We start from the raw sequence: 26,988 nt of genomic DNA on the forward strand, positions 1-26,988 counted from the left end.
AATGAGAACAAAGTGGCAGCAAAATGAATGAGTGGGGACCATGAAGCGCAGCAGCAGGAGGGAGCGAGGGGGAGAAAAGTGGCTCATTTTGCACACTTTCAATGGAGATTTATGAACATATGGTGACTGGCTGACCCGGGCTACCCTTCACTGAAGAGACAATAAAATAGCAATTACTGTGAACAGCGAAAGTGCTCGCGGATGCTTTGTGCGGTAATGCAGCAATGACCTCATTGTTGCCAAGTGCTCAGGTATAACGAGTGGACATTCCGGCATGCTTATTTCAGTAATAAAGACATGGACATTTAAGCCCCTCTCAACTGTTCCCTTTCATGTGGGCGCATTATGTTGAGAACAAGATGAAAAAAGCTTATAGTGTGGCAAAGACAAGAGAAAAAAGAAAACTTCTGCTATTAAGAAAGTTCTGCTACAAACACATAGAAATTGGCCATATTAGAAAGTAAAACAAAAAGTCCCATTAAAAGTGATGTATAAAGTGTAATTTATTTATTTTTATTATAATATTATCATTATTAACATTATTTTCTCCATACATGTCAATAAGAAACAGATATAACTGCTGCACCTTACCCATTTTAAAGAGTTAAAACTACAGAGTACCAACTATGAACACTGGAACATGTTAAAACAGCTAAGTCCAGGTTTTTCTTGGTCAATGGCGTAATGATTTTTGGACCATGCGCCAGACCATACCTTATGTCGTGAACTGCCACACCCTTGGACGGAAGGTTTAATAAAAGTGGAGCACATGGCGAAAAATTCCTAATTTTATTGAATGTAAGATAAGAATAAGCTTTGCGTCACACTTTGCGCCACCTTAAACAGCTTAAACAGTCCAAACCTGAAACAGTCGCAGACACAGATCTACTCGAATCCCACAAAGACATGCACATACATACACACATCCCTTTGCAATCTAATCTTACAAAATTCAGCTTCTGAATTTTCTTGAGCAGTGTAATACTATGTGGTGCAGGTTTCCCTATCTGTTTTTAATGAGATCTTGGCTCCCTCTACTGGTGAATGTGAGACTGTGCTGAAGAGAAAGCTGTTGAAAAGGTTCTGCAATAACATTTGTTTTTTCAAGCCAAATGGAAATAAATAAATGCATACAATTTCATTAATAAAATACCTTCCTTGATAAAATATTAAAAAATCTATCTAGTAAATCTAGTATACAAATCTTTATAGATTTAATAATTCTTCTTTGGCATTCTCATTACATGTCTGTGTCTGTGCCATTTTAAAACCTTTTTGTTTTCTCAATAAGAATAAGATTCATTAGCTTGTAATTTGCATACTAAGTATGAAATGTATGGAAATGAAGATGATGAATCGTATCCAGTGCCCCTTTTTCATCTCCTATTAGCTCAAATCAAGCTTTATGTCATATAAACACAGAATGCTGGCTAGGCAAGGACTACCAGTGAGGATGCCTGCTACATAACGCCTCAGTAAAACCAAGGGCTTTCAAACACGACTCTCTTACCATGAGGGACGATTACTAATCCAGCCATATGGCATAGGTCCTATTTTTATACAAGACGGAATAAAATAAACATGCGAGATATCTGAGTTATTAGTCATACAGCACGGGGTTTCCTAGGACGCGGGGGAAGCCCTCGGTCCTGTGTGTCTCGAGGTACACCTGTATTCTCCTGCCTGCGCCGACCAGGTGACCAGGCCCTGCGGTGACCGGGAGCTGGACCTCTGCCCAGGAGGAAGGGTTCCCATTCCGGAAGATTCTCTTCCATGGATGCCCAGTAACAAGTCTGAAAGAAATCACCATGTTTTGTCACTAACCAAGGATTATTCACTGATGAGAGTTGAGGTTTTCAGACATAGCACTCCTCAAGCAATTAACAGGCATAAAGAAACACCATCATCAGATCAATATACTATGTTTTCTCATAAGAAAAGTGAAAATAAGATAATGTAGGCCTACTTTATGTACAACAAAATCAAACTACAATGCCCAATGCTGCTACATCATATTCCCATAGAAAAAGTTAAAGGTGGACATCTTTCTAAAATATGATTGCTGAAGCTTAATAATAAATTGCATTTGATCTTTATAACATGGCAAACTTACAACTTTTTAATTATTGTACAATGCACCCAATTACAACACTATTTCTTCATGTCATGACACACTTGATAAGATGTGGGTGCGTGTGGCTCTCCTCGACTCCTGGAATTTGATAGCACAACATCAATGGCACAGCATGAGCACAATCTAACTAAAAAGTTAGGCCTATTACCTCAAGGGTGAGTACATCTGGATGTAAAGGTTGCTTCATTCTCAGTTTATCTTCCAAAGTTTTAATGTCCTACCAGGTGAAACAGGGGAGATGCATCATTAATTGGTTCAAAATGTTCTCTGTTGGAGGCACAAAACCACCTCACATAATCTACCGCTAGTCTATTTTTAAGGCAGCCTTTACCTAGGCTCACTACAAATGCAGTAAACAGGATCAAAATTCTACTATTGGTATTTTTCAAATAGACATACTTCACTATACATCAGTTTTAATTTCACTTTGGCATTGTGCAGAATATGCACAATAAATAATAATAATAATAACACAATAATAGGGGTTATAATACAAACAAACAAACAATAAATGAAACATCAGAGATTTAGAATGAAGTAAAAATGAGAATTCACAAGATGGTAAGGAGATAAGATACAACAACAATTACAATACAACTAACGCAGTGAAAATAGGAAGACCCTGTAAATAGCAGCAGTAGAATGTAAAACAATGTGAAGAAATAGGCTATAAGATAGTATAAGTGAGTTAACTAAAAGCTCGCATATACAGGTATGTTTTCAGTTTTGATGTATAGAAGCGGGGTGAGAGAAAATGTCACAGGTGAGGTGACAAGGCGTAGCCTACCCCGAGCAGTTGCGCATTTCTTTCCTGCGCAGCCTTGGACATCGTGCTTTGTTGTTTCTTCTTGACTTTCTGATGTTGATATTGAATCTCCATTTGTTCCAGCAACTCCGCCCTTTTCCCTAATCTAACAATGTTTGAGATTAATTCTTACAGTAAACCAAAACGCAATGCAGTTTGATCTAACTTAACGTGGATTTTGTTGTCCCTTGTTAAAGTTGCAAAGCATGCAAGTAGACAGCTACTATATATGGCTACAACAATGTACAATGTGACGTTTTAAAAGAGCTACAACAATGCAATCTTTGCTAGTCTACACTTTTTATTTGAAGTAGTGAACAATCAGTCGTGATTAGCCTAAAACCCATGTTAGCTGTCTTTAAGTCACAAATTATGGTTAGTAAAATAGACCGTTGCATGTTGAGAGTCAGTTGAGATGAGAGATATAGGCAGCCTCTATTAACCTTAGCTAACAACGTTAGTAGCCTGCAGTAGCCTGGATACAGCCTAGGCTACACCATCAATTTACTTCGCCATACTTGACAGTCAACTAGCAGCCTACTCACATATCCTCGTGTTTCTTGCTTAGCTCAGATTCGTCGTACATGGTTCGATTGGTGTGACGAAAAGTGGGTCACACACTCCTCAAAGTTTCGTGTAACGTCAAACTGCCCCGGTCTACTTTAGATAGCTAAGCTAACTAGCCAGTAAGCTTGGTTTAGCGTGATGCCGTGTATGTTATATTACGGTAGGCTATCTGGTATCGTCTGGCATCTGAACCTTCTTCCGAGTTTGGAATCCTCATGGTAGCCTATGTCCTATCCGGAAGATAGGACTGACTGTAAGCACTGTAGGCTACGCCAATATGCTTACATTTGCATATGTTAGATAATCTGTGACTAAGTAAATAGGCTAAAATATATATATTTTTTCAATGGCAACAATAAAATATACGCAAGTAGACCTTTTTGGCTACTGCGAAATGTATAGGGCTCACAAAACGAGTAGCCAGAGACTTATCAAATGTTTGGCCAACTTCTAGATTTCTGAAACTAACTTTTGTATGGTTAGGGCCAGCACCTAGACCTATGTCTCACTGTTAAATTAATTAGGTTCAAGGCACTATTTAGCATCAACCATGCACTGTCCATCCTTTCAGTGAGATAGGGCCTACTAGTCTACAATATTACAGTAACGTTTCACACCAAACACAACGTTATTGGTAGGCCAATCAGCGACGAGAGAGGATGATGCTATAGTTTTGATAGGGCCTATTGAAAGTGGCATGTGGTAAACAGTAGTAGCAACATAGTAGCAAAAAATTGCAGTCGGAAGAATGTGTTTCCTGACTGCCAATGTGGTTTATTGGCAGTTTGTAAAGTTTAGGCGAAGTAGCAGCCTAACGTCTGGACCAATGATGGCTGGATGGCCGGATGTTTTTAACTGTTTCTGTATGTGTTCTGGCACTGGCATACTCCCTGCGCATAAAAAATAGACAATGATGATTAGCAGTTTAGCACAATGGTTGTCTATAAATAATCTTAGAAGTAGTACTCTATTAAATGACTGTATTGTACATAGACTGTATATAGAACTGGACAGTGTGCCGTCTGTTAAGAGTGATGCGAGCTATATACAGTCTATGGTAGGCCTATTGTAGGTCTACCCCTTTCTGCATGCTGAAGTAATGACATCACAATAATGCTGCTATTATGACATCACACTGATTCTACCTTATAAGTGCAGAGGAACAAAATACAAAATCACTTCAGAATACATACAGCACAGGTAAGTAGCTTTACTAGCTCTCTTCAAAATGTATTTAATTAATTTTAATTGCATTTAGCAGCATTGTCAAACAGTATACTGCTTTCAAATTTGACAGAATTAGCCAAAATTGATCTCTGACTTCTCTGGAATATTAAGGTAAGGTGAAACATTTTTTCTCTCCATTTCATGAGTTGGTGACAGGTTTGTTTAGTTTGTTTTCTGTGCAAGTTATGGTGTTTGTGGTGTGATGGATACATGCCAATTCCCTAGTGAAAATGTCAAAAATGTGGATTTTTATAGACACGGTACAAATAATATAAACTATAACTAACTCAACTACATAAGGAGAATAGCTCCAAAAAAAAAAACATAATTAAGTGTATAATATTTAAAAGTTAAATGTAACTTGTGTACAGTGGATGAGTAGATCGTAATTAAATGTCCAATTGTCTTTAACAGCAACACAGCTCAACAGTGAAGGCTGCTCTTCCTGACGTGGGAAGCATGCCATTGCTTCACGTATGGGACAGAGCCCGACTGGCAGAGGTGAACCTTCAACTGAGGAGACATCCTGCCCTGGAGGATGTCTCCTCACTGGAGAAAGATGCAGCTGCCCTGGAGGATGTCTCCTCACTGGAGAAAGTAGTGAGGGACCTCCAACACAAGGAAGACCTAGAAAAGATGAAAATCAAGGATCCCATAGGCCTATTGTTACATCAAAAGCGGATGGAGTTGGTTCAGATGGAGAACCTGACTCAGAGGATGAGGCAGCTGGAGAGAGAAAACCAGCATCTCAAACAGGACATGGAGACTAGGAGGGAGATGGAACGCATCCATCAATCAAACATGATGGAGCTGGAAAGGAAGATGAACATGTTGGAACAGGTATCTGGACCGCAGATAACCTCCCTTCACTCCATTATTGAGGAGATGTCTCAGAGGTTGAGAAAATTGGAGACGGCGAACCTCATTATGAATGAGGAAATGAAGGCTTGGATGGAAAGGGAACTGCAAATAAATATTAAAATGAAAGAACAACAATTGTTGAGTCAACAGGAAATTGCTTCCATTCAGAAGATGAATGAGAAACTGCTGCAAAGGTTGAGAAAACTGGAGACTGAAAACTGGACTCAGAAACAAGAAAGGGCACTGGAAATTCAACTTAAAATGAAGGAACAACAGTTGTTAAGTCAACAGCAGATTGTATCGCTTCAGAAGACGAATGACAAACTGCTTCAAAGAATGAGTAATCTGGAGACAGAAAGAACAAATGGAGACTTGGAGGGCAAGAGAACTCCAAGAGAGAGAGATGGGTAAATGCAATGCAATGAAGGAGCTAGAAAGGAACAATGAAATGAAGGAACAACTACTGCTGAGTCAACGGGAGATTGAATCATTCAAGACGATGAATGAGAAACTCTTTCAAAGGATGAAAGAACTGGAGACGGACAACTGGAGACAGAAAAGGGAAATGGAGACTTGGAAGGAAAGAGAACGCCAAGAGAGAGGAAGACAGGAACCGAACGGAATGCTGGACGCCAAGGTTCAAGAGAACTTGCTGAAAGACGAGCAAAACATGAATGATGACAGACAGAGAAATGGCAGACAGACGGGTGAAAAGTGGCAGACAGACGGGTGAAAAGTGGCAGGGCCTTGCCAGGGAGCCAGATAAAAACAGTGGTGAAGAGCAAAGCTGTGGAGACAAAAGAAGTGGCAGACAGACGGGAAGTGGCAGACAGACGGGAAGTGGCAGACAGACGGGTGAAAAGTGGCAGACAGACGGGTGAAAAGTGGCAGACAGACGGGTGAAAAGTGGCAGACAGACGGGAAATGGCAGACAGACGGGAAGTGGCAGACAGACGGGTGAAAAGTGGCAGGGCCTTGCCAGGGAGCCAGATAAAAACAGTGGTGAAGAGCAAAGCTGTGGAGACAAAAGAAATGGCAGACAGACGGGAAGTGGCAGACAGACGGGTGAGAAGTGGCAGACAGACGGGAAGTGGCAGACAGACGGGTGAGAAGTGGCAGACAGACGGGAAGTGGCAGACAGACGGGAAGTGGCAGACAGACGGGTGAGAAGTGGCAGACAGACGGGAAGTGGCAGACAGACGGGTGAGAAGTGGCAGACAGACGGGTGAGAAGTGGCAGACAGACGGGTGAGAAGTGGCAGACAGACGGGAAGTGGCAGACAGACGGGTGAAAAGTGGCAGACAGACGGGTGAGAAGTGGCAGACAGACGGGTGAGAAGTGGCAGGGCCAGGGAGCCAGATAGAACAGTGGTGAAGAGCAAAGCTGTGGAGACAGAAGAGGAGAGCTGGAAACTGGTCCACTTGTGGCCATGGAAACGACAGCTCGGGCAAACTCCGAGAACACTCTACTGAAGTCACCTTTACACGGAGGTAATTACTGACAACTCTAAGAAAATGTATCTATTTCAATCTAAATTAATCTATGCCTGAAAAACAAACATGGATTGTATTTTTACATTCATTTTCTTACACAGATCACCTCTCTCCCATTGTGGGAAATGGGACAGCAAAGTGTTTGCCACCCTTACAAGGTAACCTCACAGATTATTGTTTGAGTTGTCTTTACACAGTATTATTAACTTCATCCATCCACTGCTGAATTTCAAATTGCAATGTTACCGTAGACCCCCTATTTCCCAGAGACACTTGGAAAAAGACAGGAACTTTATTTGAGCTCATGTACAGAGTGCCTCTCCAGTGATTAGGCTAACCTTAAACATGTTATATGTTGTTCAAGTTACATACTGTCATGGCACACCAATGCGTGCACAAATCATTTGATGACTTTATGTGTTCTAATCCTTTAATTAGACATGGACAGAGATCAGCTGCATGATGGTTCAAAGGCAGCAATGGAGACCTCAATGAAGCGGAAGAAAACGACCAACAGACAAAGAGCGACTGAGAAAAGAAAAGAGAAAGAAGTAAAACAACTGGAGATGGACAGAAAGAGAAAGAGAAAGAGAAAGAGAGAAAGAGAAAGAGACGAGGGATGAAAAAAGAAAGAAAGCTACACTGATTCAGAGACTGGAGGAGGAGGACAGAAGGCTTTGGCAGAAGTGGCAGCAATGCTGAGAAAAGGTGTTCTGAAGTAGGCAGACCTGAGGGCAATGACATCATTATAAATTCTTTCTTACAGATTCACAGACTATTTTTCAAGAAACGGATCTTCCACATTTATCTGTCTTTTTACAAGTGAAGCCAAATAAACAGCAAATAAAATATGTTTGATCATTACATTGGTTTCAGTGTCACACGTGTCATGGTGTGAGAGGCCACACGTTATCAGATCCTCCAACACAGAGTCCGAATTGAAATCATAAAAAGGAGCCAAGCTAGAGCAGACATTGAATTAAAGATGATGCAGGAAGTATGCAACCTGGCCACGCCCAGCTACAATCACCTTATCTTACCATATGCATCTCAATGAGTTAAACTCATAGCCATGGAAAATCCAGACCCTGATAATCTAGAACAGGGGTTCCCAAACTTTTCAACCCGCGACCCCCAAAATAACCGTGCCAGAGACTGGCGACCCCCACTATCCCTGGATGTGACTCAAAAAATAAAATAAAATGTGCGCACTGGCCATACGCACTAGGCTTATCCAAACACGGGCTTAACGACAACACAAAAGAACAGAGCAGCCTGTTATGATTTTACATATAGAAATTTACTATATGATAAAAGCAGAATACCTTAGTCAAAAAATAATATCCATGTAACATGAGTGCACATTATTTCTGTCGTGCAAACTTAACTTTGAAACATTACTTTAATTTCCATTTTAACAGAAGAATATCTCAGTCAGGGTAATATCCACAAACTGTTGTAAACATATGTACATTGTTGCTGCGCAAATTTACATTTTGGCAACTATGTTTCAGCGTTAATCTCATCTAATGAGATGGATGCGCGCTATGCGCGGAACACAGCAAGTCCATTCTTGGTTTAATTGTGGAGACGGCCACACGGAGATCATCCTCCACATTTAGACGCAATCTGTATTTGTTTTTTAATATATGTCAGTGCAGAGAAAGTCTTTTCGCACAGGTATGTGGAGCCAAACAGCGTCAGTACGTCCATCGCGGCCTTGAATAGCTGTGGATATTCCCTCTCGACTGAAATCCAGAACTCTTGGAGCGTCTTGGAATTAAAATCTGTCTTTAAAGTGCGGTCAAGTGACAGCTCTTTTATTTTTCCCAAATTTATTTGATTTATGGAAATCATTTCGCGACCCACCCCTCGGCGTCCCGCGACCCCCCGGGGGGCCCGACCCCCACTTTAGGAACCCATGATCTAGAAAGATTAAGGGTCTGGCAAAGAACAATGTAATGGCCCAACTCGAGGGGCGGCAACAAGCATGCATTTAAAAATCTCACTGCACGCAATTGGATAACACTAGACCATGTTTACTCTGAATGATTTCGGACTTTGACGCAATCGGATAACACTACGACCAATGTGTACTGTCCTCCAACGCTGCAGCGCTGTTTTCATCAGTTTAGCATGGTTCCCCGGAATGTTGGGGTAAAAGTAACGTGCATCATTGCTCTTTGCCAGAGTGTCTCGCAGAGACCATTCCATTGTGCTCTCGCGAGAACTTTGGATTTCCAGGGTATCAAACTCAAATAAATTTAAATAAAAAATGGTTCTAAAAAGGCTTGTGTGGTGCCAGTCCTCTACCTAATGCAGTGTTAATGCATTTAAACTTTTTGGGTGTTGGTTGGTCTCAAGACCACTGTTTCATGATCTTGGACTTTGTCTCAAAACTGACAGTGTTTTTACTCGGTCTCGTCTGTCTTGGACATAGAGGACTCAAGGTTTTATTTCAAGACCAGGACATAATATCACAATGCCTCTAAATATATTTGTTCGTGATTAGGTGTAAAACTCTTCAAATGCAACCAGGCCTCTTTTTTATGTGATATACCATAAGCTCTTGTTGTCTGGTCCAAGCAGATGTCAGCCAATCCTCCCTCATAAAATTTGGTTCTGGTCATTTAGGGACCGTTCGTTATTTATAAACGGGGCCACCGGAGGAAAATAGGGGAGGGTCATGTCTTTTTATTCTTTGTTGAGGGGAGGGTCACCTAACTTTTTTTTGTCTAGGAGGCAGGGTCACCCATCTTTTGTATTAATGAAAACAGCAAAAAGTCAAAGTGGCTTGTTTGATTGTTGATTTCTGTCGCCATATAACGTTCTCTTTCGTTCCATAGCTCTGTCAACATTGAACAATGAAAATAAGGGCGATTTCCCGGGTTTCTGACGCAAAATACGGAAAATGTCAACATTCGTCTCCATTAACTTAAATTTAACTTTGGTTTACTTGTAGTTCACCCTGTAGCCTAACTTTAAACAGTGTGCATGCTTAACATAAAGCACACTTGTGCTTCATTCATCCACACATCCAGCTCCTAACGTTTTGACAAGCATTTCTTCCAATTGACCTCGTTCCTGCCCATCTCTAGCTTTACTGTCTCCATCCTTTCTGTTTTTGTTGTTTGCAAAAAAAAATGTATAGTATTTATTGGTAACCAGCAACAAGTGCAATTTGTTAATCGCTGTCATTCTCTCTCCTGCCAACAAAAATGTGTTACGTTCCAAATAGCAGTGCGTAATTCTGCTTCATAAAGTTGAACAAATACATTTGGTCATATAAATAGCCAGTTTATGGTCTACAGTGTAGTTGGTAAGTTATGGTAGGCCAACTTGGAGTGAATGTACAGGGGGAATTCTTTGTCTAGCTGAGTAGCCTGGCAGGTGCGCACGTAGGCATAGCCTACGACCGAACACTGCAAGCGCTAATGAATCGTGCCCTCACGACAACCACGTTGTTAACTTAAATAGGCCTAGGTTAACATCACTCTGAGTTCGTGGGTGGAAGACCTCGACAATTGGCATGTCATGTCAGCTTTGAAAATGCTGCTGGAGGGTCGTTGAAAATTATAGCGCAGGCAGGGGAGGGTCATGCAACTCTTGATCGAAGCACTCAAAATCCCTCCGGTGATCCCGTTTATAAATAACGAACGGTCCCTTAGCAGACACTTCTCATTAAGAGTGACTTACATATGTCACTATATTACAATGTGCCCATATGTTCATCTTGGGGTGAAGTGTCTTGCTCAAGGGCAAAACGATGGAAGCCAGGAATTGAACCCACAACTTTTCAGGCTACTGCATGCTAGCCCAACTCCTTAACCACTACGCTGCCACCCAAGTATTGGTCTGGTCTTGTTCTTGATACACTCTGGTCTTGGGCAGGACTTGGTCTCGGTTTAGGTGGTCTAATGTTCTTTAATACAACAGTGTCAAACCTGCAGTTTTTAAGGAATGCCTTGCAGTTCATTTGCAGGAATGTAGTATTTTGGACATAAAAAATTGCTTTGTAACTACATTGCACAACACATTACTGCAGAAATGCAGTATTTTGGACATCAGGTGGTACACAACCTTCACTGAGTGTTTCAGCCACAACACTCTCCAGTTGGTGGGCCGGCAGTGATGGTGGACAGTCAGTCGCAATTGTTTATTTAATAAATAAATGTGAATTACGAATAATAATAAAAAGCTTCTACCTAATGTGACTATTTTCTCAATGAACTGTTCAAGAAAACACATTTTTTCCTGCTGTACTGTCCATAAAGAGTAAAGTAAATTGTGTACTTATTTCCGGAATTGACGTCACTTCCTGGACTCGTCTGAGGTCTCTAAATGACTTAACCCCTACTGGAGGCCTGGTCTGTACTTCAGGAAGTATGCCTCGGTGGTCAAACACTGACATGGAAACTTTTTCAGTATAAACATGGTGTGTAATGGGAATCTGGTCAGATATTTTCATGATGAAAACCTGCAATTTATTTATTTTTATAATTATTTCATTAATATTTGTTTTATTAATTTGGTCTAAGTAATAAGTAATGTAAGGTGGTGACCTCAGATGTTTACCTGTCAACTACTGTCTACTTTGTCCAGAATAAATGTAATTATTATACTAACTATATTTAGCTTTTTATTCAAAACTAGAGGTCAATAGTAGCCTGTAACAAGTCTTTAAATTGTCTGAAAGCTCCCCAAAACAGTGTTGGATAAACTTCTGCAAATCTTTTTTGTCCTTGGAAGCAACTTACATTACTGTTTGAAGGTATCATGACTGTCTGTATAAATAATATTACAAATATAACAACATATTACTGATATAACTACCACACATCCATCACATTGTTCAGGGTGGAGAAGTGCACTTAGACCATGAGATTAAATTCTGTTCACAAAAGGTTCAAAAGCATTACCAAGATACTGGTGAAGTTGTTGTGGAGGTAACTAGGTAGACTAATTGTAGCCTGGGTGAACCCAGACACAAATTTGAAATTGTTCTGCAGGTTGGTCTGGAAAGGGCCCTCATTGACGTCAGTTTTCTGAATCACCAACAACAATTTTCTTTGAAAATTGAGTAAACAACTGCAAAACCTTTGTTTACAAGAAAGATATGTTTGCTGAACTGAAACGATTTGGTAAGACTTTAAGGCACAAATTAAAGTTCAATTTCACTGGTGGTGATGCCTGTGGTAGTTGTAAAACGGGAGGTTTGGAAAGGGGCCCAATGGGCTCCTTTCCAGATGAACCTGCTGGGCAAATTTGAATTAGCTAACCGGATCGTCTGGGTTCACCCAGACTAACAAAAGTATGTAAGTGTGTAAAAAGCACACAGTAAAAAGTGTGCTGTTCATCATAACTTGAAAGGCTGTTCTACAAGGAGGCTAAAACTAGCATAAAAAAGCAAGACTACTGTAAAACTGGCAAATGAGCACTGCGTGACAGCGTGTTTTGGAGGAATGTTCTCTGGTCAGATGAAAATTGTTAGAAATGTTTGGCCATAATGACCAATGTTATGGAGGAGGAAGGGTAAAGCTTGGTGCCCAAACAACACCTGCCGAAACATGAAGCATTGGGGTGGCAGCATCATGTTGTGATCAAATGGGACAGGTGCACTTCATAAAATTCAGTCGAAAAACAATTTGCAAAGAGTGCTGCTACTATAGGGTGTAAAGGGAATGCATTTTTTTTCCATTATACTTTGCAGTTGTGGTATCATAAAGAAGAAGAATTATGTGGATATTCTGATGACACTTGCCTCAAGGCTAAACCTTAAATGTCAATGCATCTTTTAGCAGACAATTATTATATAATCAAGTGGGTTATGGATAACAATTACGTTTTACAGTGTCCCAATCACAAAGCTGTGTCCTTGATGCAACTGAAAATTTGTGGGATGAACTCCAAAAAGCAGGTTTGTGTAAAGGGGCCCACAAACTTTATCCAGTTGGACAGCTTTTGTACCCTGGAAATCCTGAGTTCTTGCGAGAGCACAATTTGAATTTGCTCAGCGAGTCACTCTGGCAATCAGTAATGATGCTCATTAACCGTGCCCTTGGAACCGAGCTTCACCAGTCACATCGGTGTATCTGATATAGGCGGGCTAGAGGAGAGCTAAACAGATCACAATATTTTCAAATGCACGCTTGGTGCCGCCCGGCAAGTTGGGCCATTTCCTTTACTCATAGCCAGACCCTAATTCTTTCTAGATTTGGACCCTAAATCTTTCTAGATTTGGGTCTGGATTTCCAGGCTACAGGTTTTGCCAGAAATAAAAGCTAAAATTCCTGCAGTGTAGTGCTGAGCTTGTGGAAGGTCACCCAAAGTGTTTGATGCATATCAATTTAGAGACACTGCCATTAAATGTTGACAATGTATGTGGACGATTGACCCTCTGAGAATGTGTGACAATGGATAAGTAACAGATTATAAAGTAAAAACAGATTTCAAAGTAAAAATCATTCTGGAATTTTGTATGATCAAAATTCATAGTTGAATTAATTGAACAATTTGAATGGGCCTATATATTGAAATAAAACATCCAAAATAGAGAACTCAGAACAAAACTGAGTTTGCATATACAGTATTCAGCTAAGGTTTTATGCATAACAATGTCTTGCGTCAGATCAGAGGATGGCTTGTCATCACATGTTAATGCCAGACAAATGAAAAAGTTAAATATGCCCCTCCATTAATAGCCTATATGGAACCAGTAATATTCTAATTTCAGAGACTTTCAAGATAATATTACACACAATTTGTTGTCCCTCTGGTAAGAATTGGCTGGACTGTAGGCCTATGTTGTGTACATACAGTAAACTTGCCTCCATTACTGCAATTGTGGGGTGTCTCAGGAACGGGCAGGAAGAGGAGTACAGGAGCCTGGTGGAGAACTTTGTGCAATGGTGCAAACTTAATCAATTTCAACTCAACACTTCAAAGACCAAGGTGATGGTGGTGGATTTCCGCAGGTCTAAGCCCACTCTGCTACCAGTCCCCATTGATGGGGTCAATGTGGAGGTGGTAAGCACCTATAAGTATCTGGGTCTCCACCTGGACAATAAACTGGACTGGTCAGCCAACACTGATGCACTCTACAAGAAAGGGCAGAGCATGTACTTCCTGAGGAGCCTGCGGTCCTTCAATGTGTGCAGCAAGCTCCTCAGGATGTTCTACCAGTCTGTTGCCAGCGTCCTCTTCTATGCAGTGGTATGTTGGGCAGGAAGCACAAGGAAGAAGGATGCTGGGCGAATTGACAGGCTGGTAAGGAAAGCTGGCTCTGTAATGGGAGCTGAACTGGAGTGCATCACTTCAATATCTGACAGAAGGACCCTGAACAAACTGATCAACATCTTGGACAATGAGTGTCACCCACTCCACAGCACTATTGTTAAGCAGAAGAGCCTGATCAGCTGGAGACTTTGCTCACTGCCTTGCACAACCGACAGACTGAGGAAGTCATTTGTCCCCAGGGCCATTGAACTGTTCAATGCTTCACTTAAGGGAAGAGGAGAGATAGACTTATCTGCATAGTCTGTCTGCCTCTTCACCCCCTCCATGTTTGGTACTGACTGTCCACTAGCCACTTTTACCACTGTCTTTCTGCCTCACTGTTTGCGTGCTATATTAGCACATTAGCACATATGCATAACCCCCCCTCCATGCCACAGCCGAACTGTGGCCACACTTATACCTTTTCTTAAAATTATATATATAGACTTATTCTTGCACTGTTGGACTTACTCATTTGCATCACCATTGCACTATAACCGTGACACTCACTCACACAGAGCACCTTACCTTACCTTACTATGCACAGAGAATCACAGGCTCAGTCCCTGCCTCAGTCCTTGCAAGCGCCTCTTGATTGATTAATCACCACTATGTAGATACTGTTTTTAAAATTGATTTAGATTAAGTGTTAGTTAGTATAATTTGTATTTTAGTATATTCTTTATCTTCTACTGACCTTATTGCTTAGTTGTGTTTTTATATTTAAGTTTTAGTGAATATGTGTGTGTTGTCTGTATGCTACTGAGACCTTGAATTTAAATAAAGTATCTATCTATCTATCTATCTATCTATCATGTAGGATCATCTCATAGTTAGGATCATTTCATAGGCCTAAGTAGAATTACATTGTAAATTGAAAATTTTGAAAGAAAATATTTGAAGAAAACTTTCACCCCAAGATTTAACGGACCTCATTATGAACCAATATGGTCATTGAAAGTGAAATATTTATTCACAAAACACCCAGCCTCGCATAATGATAAGAGGAATCACACTTTACTATTCTACCACTGGGTGGCAATATAGCGTGAGATATTGAACTCCTCTTGCACTGCATATGAAGAATGACATACATTAACTTCTCGTATTATAGTAATTGCATTAAGTTAAGACATAGCTTCCAGTGGCCTGCTATATATTCATCTAAAATAATTAATTAGCAGCACTTTAATCACATAGTTTAGAAAGCATATGGGCACCACACCTCTGGCCCTCAGATGTGTTGGACATGAAAACAACTCTGCCCTTTAGTACTCGGCATGTTGAGAAGCAGAAAATCAGACTATCATAATATAATATCATTATAATATAATATAATATAATATAATATATAATATAATATCATTATAATATCATTATAATATAATATAATATAATATAATATAATATAATATAATATAATTATAATATAATATAATATAATATAATTATTGATTTTGTGTCAACACTTTGCAATTCTATAAATGACAGTTGTGGTACAAGCACCATTCAAATGCAATCTCATCAAGACTCGATGGACTGCCACTTTAGGAGTGCTGGACAACTATGCCAATCTGCTTAAAGGTTTTGGTGACATGGGCAAATGAAAGAGACACTGCTTTGGTCACTGTAGTGCTTCAGTTTCAAATCATTGGATCAAAAAGATTTTCAACTGGAGAGCATGAGTTTGCTTAAAGTACATCAAAACCCATATTTTATTTTATGTATAGCAATACAATTTACATATTAAATAACACTATAATAGAATGCTTTGATATAGCTTTCAACGAAAAAAAAGAGAACAAAAAAGAAACCAAAACAAAAAAAGTTTTTCTTTGTTTTGTGTTATTTCAGATTACGAAAGAGGAGGCGACAGCCGCCCCCTCTTAGGTCGGTGAATGGGACAAACTTATTCAGTGATTTACAACAGCTGCTCTATTGCACAGAACTGTGCAGCAGAAGTGTCAAATTGTAAAGAAAAAATCAAACAAAAATGGGCAAAAAAGAATATCACAATCACTGCCTTGGTTAATGTGAGGCATTGCCTTGTTCTGGAATGTGATGGAGATAGCACAATGCATGGAGACAGACTTGGTTTCCACATGTTCACCAGAAGAAAGAAAAAGGGGGACTTGGACCTAGAAAACAAAATAGATTTATATGAAAATATAAAATTCTATGATTATATACCATAGATACAAAGTTGTTTAAAGAGATGGTTGGTTATAGAAGCAATAAACTGTACACACAGAAAGCTGTGGTTATACTAATGTTGATATTGATTAAGCGCGCTGGATAAGAGCAAAGCTCCCAAACAAAACAACATGAACTGCACAGGACAACATGAAAGAAAACAAACCAAAAAGAACATGTAGTGCTTCCCACAGAAGTCTGTTTTTGTGATAAAGGAATGAATATGTCGTTAACCCCAAATGTTGGAGAGTTGTGACGTAATTCAACAGCCTCCCGGCAAGGAGACAAAGGACATCAAAACAACATTAATAACATAGTGATAAAGTTCATAACAATGGTACACATTGAATGCCTTGTTTCTTCATTCCACGGAGAGATGAATTCATAACTTCAATCAACCTACAAAAAGTTACATGTTTTCCTCTAGCATTTACCTCAGATTAAGTTTAATTGAGAAGATTATTATGAATGTTCAACTTTGATGCACAAGCACAGATCCCAAATGGCATTAAATCTAGTCCAGTCACTGAGCTCGTAAATAAAGAACAAAAATAAAAAAGCAATCAGCCATTTTGTCATCACCTCTGAGGAGGAATTTCAACACCATGTACTCCTATGAAGACACTGTAAAATGCTAAGTAATGAGCTTAAGTCTTTGGTAAAACTTCATAAGTCAGTATCCCCCTGCTTTGTGTGGCGAGACAGCTCAAGATACCTTTAATTTCAAGCTGTCAATGAATTTGTGCAGAAATGTAATTATTGTTAGAGCAAGTTGTCGGGTGAATAAAAAACAGCCCATATCTATTTCCTTGGGGCCAAACTGATGGTAGGGTTTGGATATTAACCTTAACTGGGGCCTGGCAAAAATGTGTAAACCACATTGAGAATTTCAAAATTCAATATGTGATGAAATTTTCCCCCCATGCGGGACTTCAGTGTATTTGGCAAAATCAAACTACACCATACACAACATTGAATAGTTTCACACACCAGCACAGTCAAGCAATGCGGGGGGGTGTCAGTATAGAGAAAGGCATTGAGAGGCTGCATGGCGACTTCAGGAGCTCTCATTATGACAAAAAGGTATATGATGGCATCCTTGTAATCTTTTGTTAGTCATAAATGAAGAGCTTAAAAAAATACAATGGGGCATATCACAAAGATCAAAATTCTCAGAGTATAAGTTATGCTTTACAGGACACAGTCACTTTGTAATTCAGCTCAACTCGGACACAATATATTGTTACTTGTCTTGTTTTACCCCATATAGCAGCTTGCAGCATGAAGCAACAGAGAAGTGGAACCAGCGGAGGGAGCAAGTTAGATGGGTGTGAAATCAGCACGGCCAGCAGAGGGAGCAAGTTAGATGGGTGTGAAATCAGCACGGCCAGAGAGTTGTGGTGAACATCAGACCAAGTCTAGCAGGATCTAGTGAAGGGGCGATCGTGACAGCCAACATTTACAAAACCACAAGATATAATGATTACAATATATCCATATATATTAAAAGCATAATATGATTCATACAAAAGTAATAAGTTCACAGTAGCTGTTTTAATACCACCTTAGAAAATTAACGTATGTGTTTTTCCTTTCCAATATAATGCAGCAAGGAGCAAATGACGGCATTGAGATGCTTTAAAATAAAATAAAAAGACAAATTCCCATATTGCTTGTCAGTGCCACAGAAACCGAAAGAAGTCAATTTTGAGAGAAGATTTTTTCGCCATCGCTGTGGGCCTTGCAATGCCATGCAGGTGAACGCCAAGCTTAATCTTTGATCTTTCCATCTGGCGGGAGCTGGAAATGTGCATATGGGAATCGCTTTCGAAACGGTCCGGGAAGTTGAGTGGGTGAGCTTTTGTGATGGAATGTTAAAATCTGGGCATTGGAAATCAACATGGTAGATCTGATTGGTTATAGGCAGTAACACTGATATTACATAGTGCAAACTAGACAGAAGTGTGGTTTTGTCATTGTGAACTCGAAAACATAGGTGCAAAATGTTCAGTAGGATAACATTAAGACATAAAATGGCAAAAAATAAATATCAAAAACTTTTTATCAGTGTAAAAAAGTAATCAGGTTATTTATTTAACCAAGAGTCTGGCAAAAAAGGCCTCGAAAAAGTCTGTCTCTAGTCCTTGAAGTTTTACAAAGTAAGTGCCTCTTCGTGGCTCCTCCGCCCCTCAGACGAGAGACTCCATGCTCTCGGCCGGGTCCGACTCGTCCGTCAGGGCCATGGCTCTGTTTCTGTCCATGGCCAAGGGGCCAGCTCCATTCTCCTTGGTGCTCACCAGACTGAGCATAGCTTTGTAAAGGTACTGGTACTGGTCCTGCAACAACAACAGCAACAACAACAAGAGCTGTTACATTGACACTGACACTTTGACAGAATGTACAATTTAGCAACAGGACTAGAGTAGACGCCTGCACAGGATGGATAAGTTCAACTTTTTAAATACATTTTCATTTTGGCAGAGTCTTTCTCAAGTGACAGCTCATGTGAAGTATGCGTTTGACTGGCACATGTGCTGCCTGTAACCTCAAGCTTTGACATTGACGTTGGTAACGCTGACATCTCAGCCACACAGACATCAAACGCATTCCCATGTGGATTGATATTTAACAGAGCAAGGGGATGAAAAACACACACAAAGCGTTTGCCACTCACGATATCTGTGAAGACACCAGGCCTCATGAGGTTGATCATTTTGGCGACCTGATAGACGCCGACGGCGTTCTCGTTCTCCAGCTGCTGCGAGAGGGTGGTGAGGGCACACAGCATCCCCGCCGACACCGCGCCAAACCTGGCCCAGACGACAGAAGTGTTACGCCAGGAAACAAACAAACACACACACACACACACACACAGCATCCCAGCCGACACCGCGCCAAACCGGGCCCAGACGACAGAAGTGTTACGCCAGGAAACAAACAAACACACACACACACACACACACAGCATCCCAGCCGACACCGCGCCAAACCGGGCCCAGACGACAGAAGTGTTACGCCAGGAAACAAACAAACACACACACACACACAAAGCATCCCAGCCGACAACGCGCCAAACCTGGCCCAGACGACAGAAGGGTTACGCCAGGAAACAAACAAACACACACACACACACACACACACAAACATCCACACCAAACACACACACACACACACACACACACACACCAAACACACATCTACACACACACACACACACACACACACACACACACACACACACACAAGGCCGAAGCTTTGCTCAGCAAGTGGTGGTGTGGCTCAGAGATTTGGGTGACTGCCAGGACTTTGCTGTTGCTTTTTCACAGCATGATCATTTGTGTGTGTGTGTGGTGTGTGTGTGTGTGTGTGTGTGTGTGTGTACACGCACTGATTAGTATATAAACTTTGACAAGTTTTGAATGCCTTTCCTGACACCTACACAATGGAGAGACTGGGCCTGAATATATTTAGCTGAATTTAGTCTTGGCGTCGGTACAAAGTTATTCTTCAAAATGGGAAAATAAAGGGGAAAAAAAGAACATTAGCTGGAGCACAGACTCATCCCCAAAACACAAAAGAGTGGATCCACCGCGCTTCTGCAGCATTACATCTGGTGCATCAGACGAAGAGCGGACCGTGTAGATATACTAAAAGTAAAAATTCGGAGCAGCACAGATGTAGTATTAGCTACAAACTTTAATTAATTCTTGAATTTCCCCTTGAGGATCAATAAAGTATCTATCTATCTATCTATCTATCTAATTAAGGTGCACAAATTATTAAGTATTAGTAGTTTATAGCTAATACTACATCTGTGCTGTTCCGAATTTTTACTTTTAGTATCATCCCCAAAACAGTCGTAGCTGTTACTACTGCAGCAGGCATTTTTAGTATTCAGACCAATCCACCCATCCTCTTGGCCTTGTAACACCAGGCTGGCTATTGCTTGAGTTGAATGTTCCTGGCTATAAGGATACCTGTGCTTCTCTGGAGAAAACAGAAAAAACCTGACTCACAGTGAACTAAGTGAAGAGTCTCTTAACAGCTCAACTTAATAGCTGTGCCCTTCTGGCTCAAAAAACTGGCAAGGCATTTAAAACAGCCATTAATGCCGGGCCACCGCATAACAAGGCCATGGCGGCCAGCACAAGAGACTGGACGGCTGCTTTGCTTTGCTTTTTCTTTTTTTTCTTTTCAATAAGGCAAAGCAAGCGATCTCAAATCACTTGGAGTGTGAGATGCTTTTCAGTGTAGCCGTCTGCAATCCCAGGCAGCCATTAAATCCGACTGCGTCTAAGTAATCTTGCCTTCTGCTGCCAATGGCCTACTCATTTAATACAAAGCAAAGGATAGGATGGCAGCAGAATGTCAGAGCCCACGTATGTTTTCCATTTCCATTTAAAGGGGAACTTGGCAACTATTTTAACGTCATAAACCCGTTTAGAAATCATTAGGATGGTTAAATGACCTGTTCCGGCGAAAATGGTGACTTTCCCCGTTGCGCCTAGCGTCCCCAGGCGGAAAACCAACCTTGCAACATTGAGACTACCGTCCCGGAAAGAGAAGTGAGAAACAAGAAACTCGTTTTAAATTGTGTTTCTTACCTTGTAACATCCACATAGTTCTGCCAAACTAATGCTAACCGTTTGCTAGCTTGTAAACAAATCCATGTGCTTTATTGTTACCTTTTCCCACAGTTTGAAATAGCATAATGCACAATTTCTCCAGCAGAGGGGGAAATCCTACCAAGTTTCCCTTTAATACTACTTGGGAATTTAATTCACGATCCAGGCATTGAGCAAACAATGCTCCACCAGACAGAAGCTCCAAAAGGTTTATCCCTAGTCTGGTACAAATCTAGCCCAAGTCCAAGGCAAGATCAGTTGGCCAGAAAGCAGTGGTTTAGGATGCCTGACTGTGCCTACATGCCGATGGGAACATTTACAAGTTTTTCTGGTCAGAGAAGATAGTGCATTACACATACTCATCATGAACAATGGTGGGTCCATCCCTAGTCATGGCCTCCTCCTTGATGACGTTGATGAGCTCGAAGGTGCTGCTGATTGGGGCATCTGGGTTGGGCCACTTGGGACACTGAAAGTGACGCACCTCCAGAACATAGTCGTCCTGAAAGGAAGATAAAAAAAAGACACACAGTGAGTATAGTGAAAGAGCCAGTATATGCTAAACTGATTCATGAGGACTTCTGACTCTACTCACAGATACTGTATGCTCAAGCAGTAATACATACAGTACATCCATAGCATACAACCACACTCATATAGTCACACACACACACACACCTGTGTGGCTTCCAGGATGAAGTCGTGGATGATGATCTGCTCCTCGTTGGAAAGGCAAAGTCTGTCTTTGCTGATGAGTGTGACCGTGAAGGCCTCACAGTTCATGGCTTCCTCTCTGCTGGGCCAGTACACAAACTCATCCTCCGCCTGACACACACACACACACACACAACACAACACAACACAACACAGTCAGGAGAGTTGGGCAATGCAAATAATGTATAGTTGGTTAAAAAAGTTTAAGAAAGGGGGGTTCGCACCAGGTAAGATAACTATAAAGATAACTAACTCCAATGATATTAGCGTCATTATCGTCATAGTTTGTGTGAGAGCGTGGTCATTCATATTAGCGTCGTTATCGTCATAGTTTATGTGTGAGCGTGGTCATTCATATTAGCGTTGTTATAGTCATAGTTTATGTGTGAGCGTGGTCATTCATATTAGCGTCGTTATAGTCATAGTTTATGTGTGAGCGTGGTCATTCATATTAGCGTCGTTATAGTCATAGTTTATGTATGAGCGTGGTCATTCATATTAGCCAGAGCAATACTTTTTTTTTGCCGTTATCATTATCGCGTATGTGTAAAGCATATTTCAGCTGCAATTGTTGTGATATGTGGATGGAAACGGGTACAAAGCGAAAGGATGAAACTGTGAATTGTTTCTATTAACTGCATCCTAAGTACACATTCCTCAGTACAATCCACTTCATTGTTTAGCAGCCCAATGCAAGTGGCTGGACAACGGTCCTCACCAGTCCTTGGTTGTCGGGCAGCATGACGATGATTTGTGCGTTGTGATCCCAGATCATCCTCCAGAAGTCTTTAGTTGTGTGAGGCAAGGGATGCTGTGTAATGATGAACTCGTTGCTCCTGTAGTATCCCTGTGGTAGCAATGCAGGACACAAAGCACAAAGTTCAATCATTAGTAAAACATTCAACGAAAGAAAGTAAAAGCAATACACACACAACCTCTGTTTTGAACTCATGAACAGATAGATAGATAGATAGATAGATAGATAGATTGATAGATAGATATACACTCAAAAATAGATAGAGAGATAGATATAGACTTTATTGATCCCTAAGGGGAAAATTCATGATTGCTAGTTCTTTTTTGCTAGAATAATGTAAATCAAGTCTGGTGGTAAACCTTTTTAAAAAAGAACACATGTTGTCTAATAGGCTCTTTAACAAGCTGTACAATTTTTTAATCCTTCTCTCAATGTTATGTATACTTTCAAGCTTTTCCGGAGTCACAGAGTATAGTGATTTCTTGGTGAGAAGTGCTTTTAGCTTCCGCTGAGACAGGTGCTGGATGGAGGTAAATAATAATAATAATAATAATAATAATAACAGGCCTGATCAGAAGAGGGGTCGGTGGGTGGCACTCACCATTATGTAAGAGGCGTTGATGTAATCGGTCCCTTTCATCCCAGGCAACGGAGCCAGACCCACTCGCGCTCTCTCCGCTGGGTGGAGCAAGAGGAACACACATGATCCGTCAACTCAGAACCTCATGAACATCATTTCATCTGACAGCTAGCACTGAGGACAGGCATGCATATTCCCCACAGCAGAAACCAAGAACACCAACAGTCAAACAAACAGGGTTCTTTTGCTCAGTTTCAGTGCGATTTCAGAGTGAAGCTAATTCTCCATTCTGGTGTGAGATGAGCAGAACAGAGAGAGGGGGGTGGGGGGGTGGGGGAGTGGGGCTCAGAGGAAGGTACTCACAGGGGACCACGGAGGAGTTGCGGGGGGGAGGAGGGAGGTACTCACAGGGGACCACGGAAGAGTTGCGGGGTGTGTGTGTGTGTGTGTGTGGGGGGGGGCTCAGAGGAAGGTACTCACAGGGGACCACGGAGGAGTTGCGGGGTGTGTGTGTGTGTGTGTGTGTGTGGGGGGGCTCAGAGAAAGTTACTCACAGGGGACCACGGAGGAGTTGCGGTTCTTCTCCTTGTTACACTCCTTCTGTGCGCTGAAGCATTCCACGAAGCGCGCGTTGCACTGGGTCACCAACTGCCGAGAGACACCCGAGTGAGAGGGGTTGCATTAAACAGAATGGAGAAATACCAGCAGACCTCATCAAAGACCCCTGGAATCACTTCATGTGTTTCAAAGATGCGCGACGTGGCTTTTGATTTGTGCAACGCGCAAACAAACCTCAACCCACCCAACGCACAGCTGTTGTGCTGCAGTGAAATTATGCCAAAAACACATTCTGTTTTGTACACACAGACAGACTTTGGCAAAACCACACAATATCAAAGGCAGTAATTCTGTCAACTTGTAGGATATAAAAATCATCAAAACTAAAGAAACATAATCATACATCTGTTCAGGGCATACCACAAAGCTAATATATTTCCACTTGAAGATGTGTAATCAAATAAAATCAAAACAAAACAAAACATTAGAACTAAACTATGAGACATTACAATGCCAAAGAAATATTCAGCGGGTACAATGATGAAGTTAGAACGCGAGGCCATCTACATTAACACTGCAATGCGTCTAACTGTTTTATTGCAGCACACACCACACACCATATGACACAAGCGGAGAGCCACATTACACGGCCTCGTGACTGAGGAGAAAAGCACCATCATAAAAGCCAATTAGGATGGGAAAGCAGAAAGCATGGCCCCGCACTGAGCAATGGACTAGGGCCCCACGCTGAGCTGAAAGGGCAGGGCTGCCCTAATGATGAGAGGCGTTCTCAAAGGGGAGTCCGGCCGCCGACCGACCGACCGACCGACCGACCGACCGGCTCCGTCGCTGGCCTCCTCCTCTGCTGCTTCCTACGGCTCCCTCATTTCCATTCCCCTTTGAACTCTGAAAGGAGATGACGACACACTCCCAGAGGAAACAACTCAGAGAGGAGGAGGAGGAGGGGAATGAAAAAAACAGGACATCAGGAGAAGTGCCGGTGTGTGTGTGTGTGTGTGTGTGTGTGTGTGTGTGTCTGGTGCAGAGGCTCGGCTGACCTTGAACTGCTTCTCCAGGCGCGTCTTGCCCCCTGGCCCGGGCGTGAGGATGCTGTTGACGTAGCTGTGGAGCTGTGAGCCCAGCACCTCGGTCTCCTTGTCCAGGATGGCCTCCCTCAAGGCATCGTGAATGAAAATGTACTGCTCCTGAACACAGACAGGAAGAGTTGGGTAGAGAGAGAGAGACATAGAGAGAGAGAGAGAGAGAGAGAGAGACATAGAGAGAGAGAGACATAGATAGAGGGAGAGAGAGAGAGAGGGAGAGAGACAGAGGGAGAGAAAGATAAATTAAGTGTGAGACTGACAAGGCAAAATTAGGCACCGTCGGTCCGTCCCATTTACCGGTAAACGGAGGCCTGGGCAAGAGATCTTACCTCTGTCTGGACCAGATAGTTGCGCTGGGTGCGGATGTGTTTGAGGAAGCCCAGGACGTTGACCGTGCCTTTGTCCTTGATCTGCTGCAGCATGCTGTCGATGACTATGTACGTGCCTGTGCGGCCAACACCAGCACTGAAAGGCAGACAGCAGTCTCGGTCAGACAAGGGACACCCCAGAACAAATAAATGAGTTCAGCTCAACATCTGTCCATGTGGAACAATCTAGATAGTTGCGTTTAAACTGGTTTACACAAGTCTTTTGAAACGCTTGGAAGCCACAGACACAGTAGCGTCACCAGCCAGACTTTTCTAATCAAGACACACACACACACACACACACACACACACACACACACACACACACACACACACAGACAGACACACACACACACACACACACACACACACACACACACAGACACACACAGACACACAGACATATACACAGACATATACACAGACATATACACAGACACACACAGACACACAGACACACACACAGACACACACAGACACACACAGACACACACACACACACATACACACACACATCCAGCTCTGCCAAAATGTCTGTATTTAGCTCTGTGTTTCCAGGTTCCCTCCCCTGTGCATGCAGAATGAGTTACCGAGCGCAGCCCAGAGCAGCAGCTTAATGATTAACACTGGAGGTTCAGAGAGGGCAGGTGGACAGGTCAAGCTCCCGCTCCCACTCCCTTCGGAGAGAGAGGCTGGTGGGGGCAGGGAGGGTGGGGGGCTGCTGTAGCAGTGCTGGGAGGTCACTCCAGGTCACCGGCGCGGTAACGAGGGAAGATCGCTCCCCGTAATTGACTGTGTGGAAACAGCCCCTGCTTGCTGTGAAGGGTCATTATCTAACAGTGCCGGACAGATGACACTAGAAGGCAGGGCTCTCATTATGCTGGAGTCCGGCACGGACAATTACAGTCCATTTCCCCGGCCGCACCGTGGCTCACACACACACACACACACACACGCACGCCGCACTGTGGCTCTGTCTCCTAGATTAGGGACCTTGGACAAGCCATGGCCGCCTAATCAGACCGCCGGCTACTGTCTAGCAGAATAACCTTAAAGCAGGGAGGCACCGGGGATGCTGCCTTTTAAACACGTGTTGAATTTGCCACCACCTAGACCTCTAGGCACGCGCACACACACGCTCACGCACACACACACGCACACACACGCACGCGCGCACACGCACACGCACACACACACACACACAACACACACACACACACACACACACACACACACACTGATGGGACACACAGAATGTAGTATTGTGGGATCATGGCCCAGGAACAGGAAAACACAGTGCCCTCTAGTGGCCTGGGGGTCAGTTTCCTACCTGCAGTGCACCAGCATGGGGCCCATGTCGGGCGTCTGGGCGGCCGAGGACTTGCGCACGAAGGTGAGGACGGGCAGCGTGTACTCGGGCACACCCATGTCCGGCCACTGGGTGTAGTGGTACTGGACGATCGTCCGCTCGCTCTGCCGACCCTTGGGGTTGCCTTTCTGACCCTGTGGAGTCACGGGAAGAGATGAAGCCAGCAGACACCATGGGACAGGCAGCATGTGGCATTCTGAACTTCTGAGAAGTGATTTGGGGGCATTATGCAGTCTTGCAGCAGGATCTGCTGACTTTCCGAATTGGACTAATCTACTTAGCAAACAGCTACACGAGGAAAGCAGAGAGAGTGACCCCAAAGAGACCGAATGTGAGCGAGAAGCAGAGACGGAGAAAGA

General features: G+C 42.3%; 2 protein-coding genes across 2 annotated transcripts in view; both read right to left on the bottom strand.

The window, feature by feature from the left end:
• Window positions 1-485: 485 nt before the first annotated feature.
• On the bottom strand, window positions 486-3,768 carry c10h3orf14 (chromosome 10 C3orf14 homolog). Its single transcript, XM_048255110.1, has 4 exons — window positions 3,485-3,768; window positions 2,922-3,045; window positions 2,283-2,351; window positions 486-1,793 (listed from the first exon to the last, which is right to left on the bottom strand). Exons 1-4 carry the CDS (start codon window positions 3,523-3,525, stop codon window positions 1,605-1,607), a joined length of 423 nt encoding a protein of 140 aa, XP_048111067.1. The 5' UTR covers window positions 3,526-3,768; the 3' UTR covers window positions 486-1,604.
• Window positions 3,769-16,048: 12,280 nt separating this feature from the next.
• The window catches only part of ptprga (protein tyrosine phosphatase receptor type Ga), a 217,869-nt gene continuing 206,929 nt past the window's right edge, over window positions 16,049-26,988 (bottom strand). Inside the window, 10 exon segments of the mRNA XM_048254476.1 lie at window positions 16,049-18,891; window positions 19,230-19,365; window positions 21,540-21,682; window positions 21,859-22,005; window positions 22,613-22,741; window positions 23,253-23,329; window positions 23,786-23,879; window positions 24,848-24,994; window positions 25,222-25,357; window positions 26,591-26,763. Coding sequence (XP_048110433.1) covers window positions 18,745-18,891; window positions 19,230-19,365; window positions 21,540-21,682; window positions 21,859-22,005; window positions 22,613-22,741; window positions 23,253-23,329; window positions 23,786-23,879; window positions 24,848-24,994; window positions 25,222-25,357; window positions 26,591-26,763 — 1,329 coding nt within the window. The 3' untranslated portion in view covers window positions 16,049-18,744.

Source organism: Alosa alosa, chromosome 10 (assembly GCF_017589495.1).
Source record: "Alosa alosa isolate M-15738 ecotype Scorff River chromosome 10, AALO_Geno_1.1, whole genome shotgun sequence".
In the NCBI taxonomy this organism is placed as follows: Eukaryota; Metazoa; Chordata; class Actinopteri; order Clupeiformes; family Clupeidae; genus Alosa; species Alosa alosa.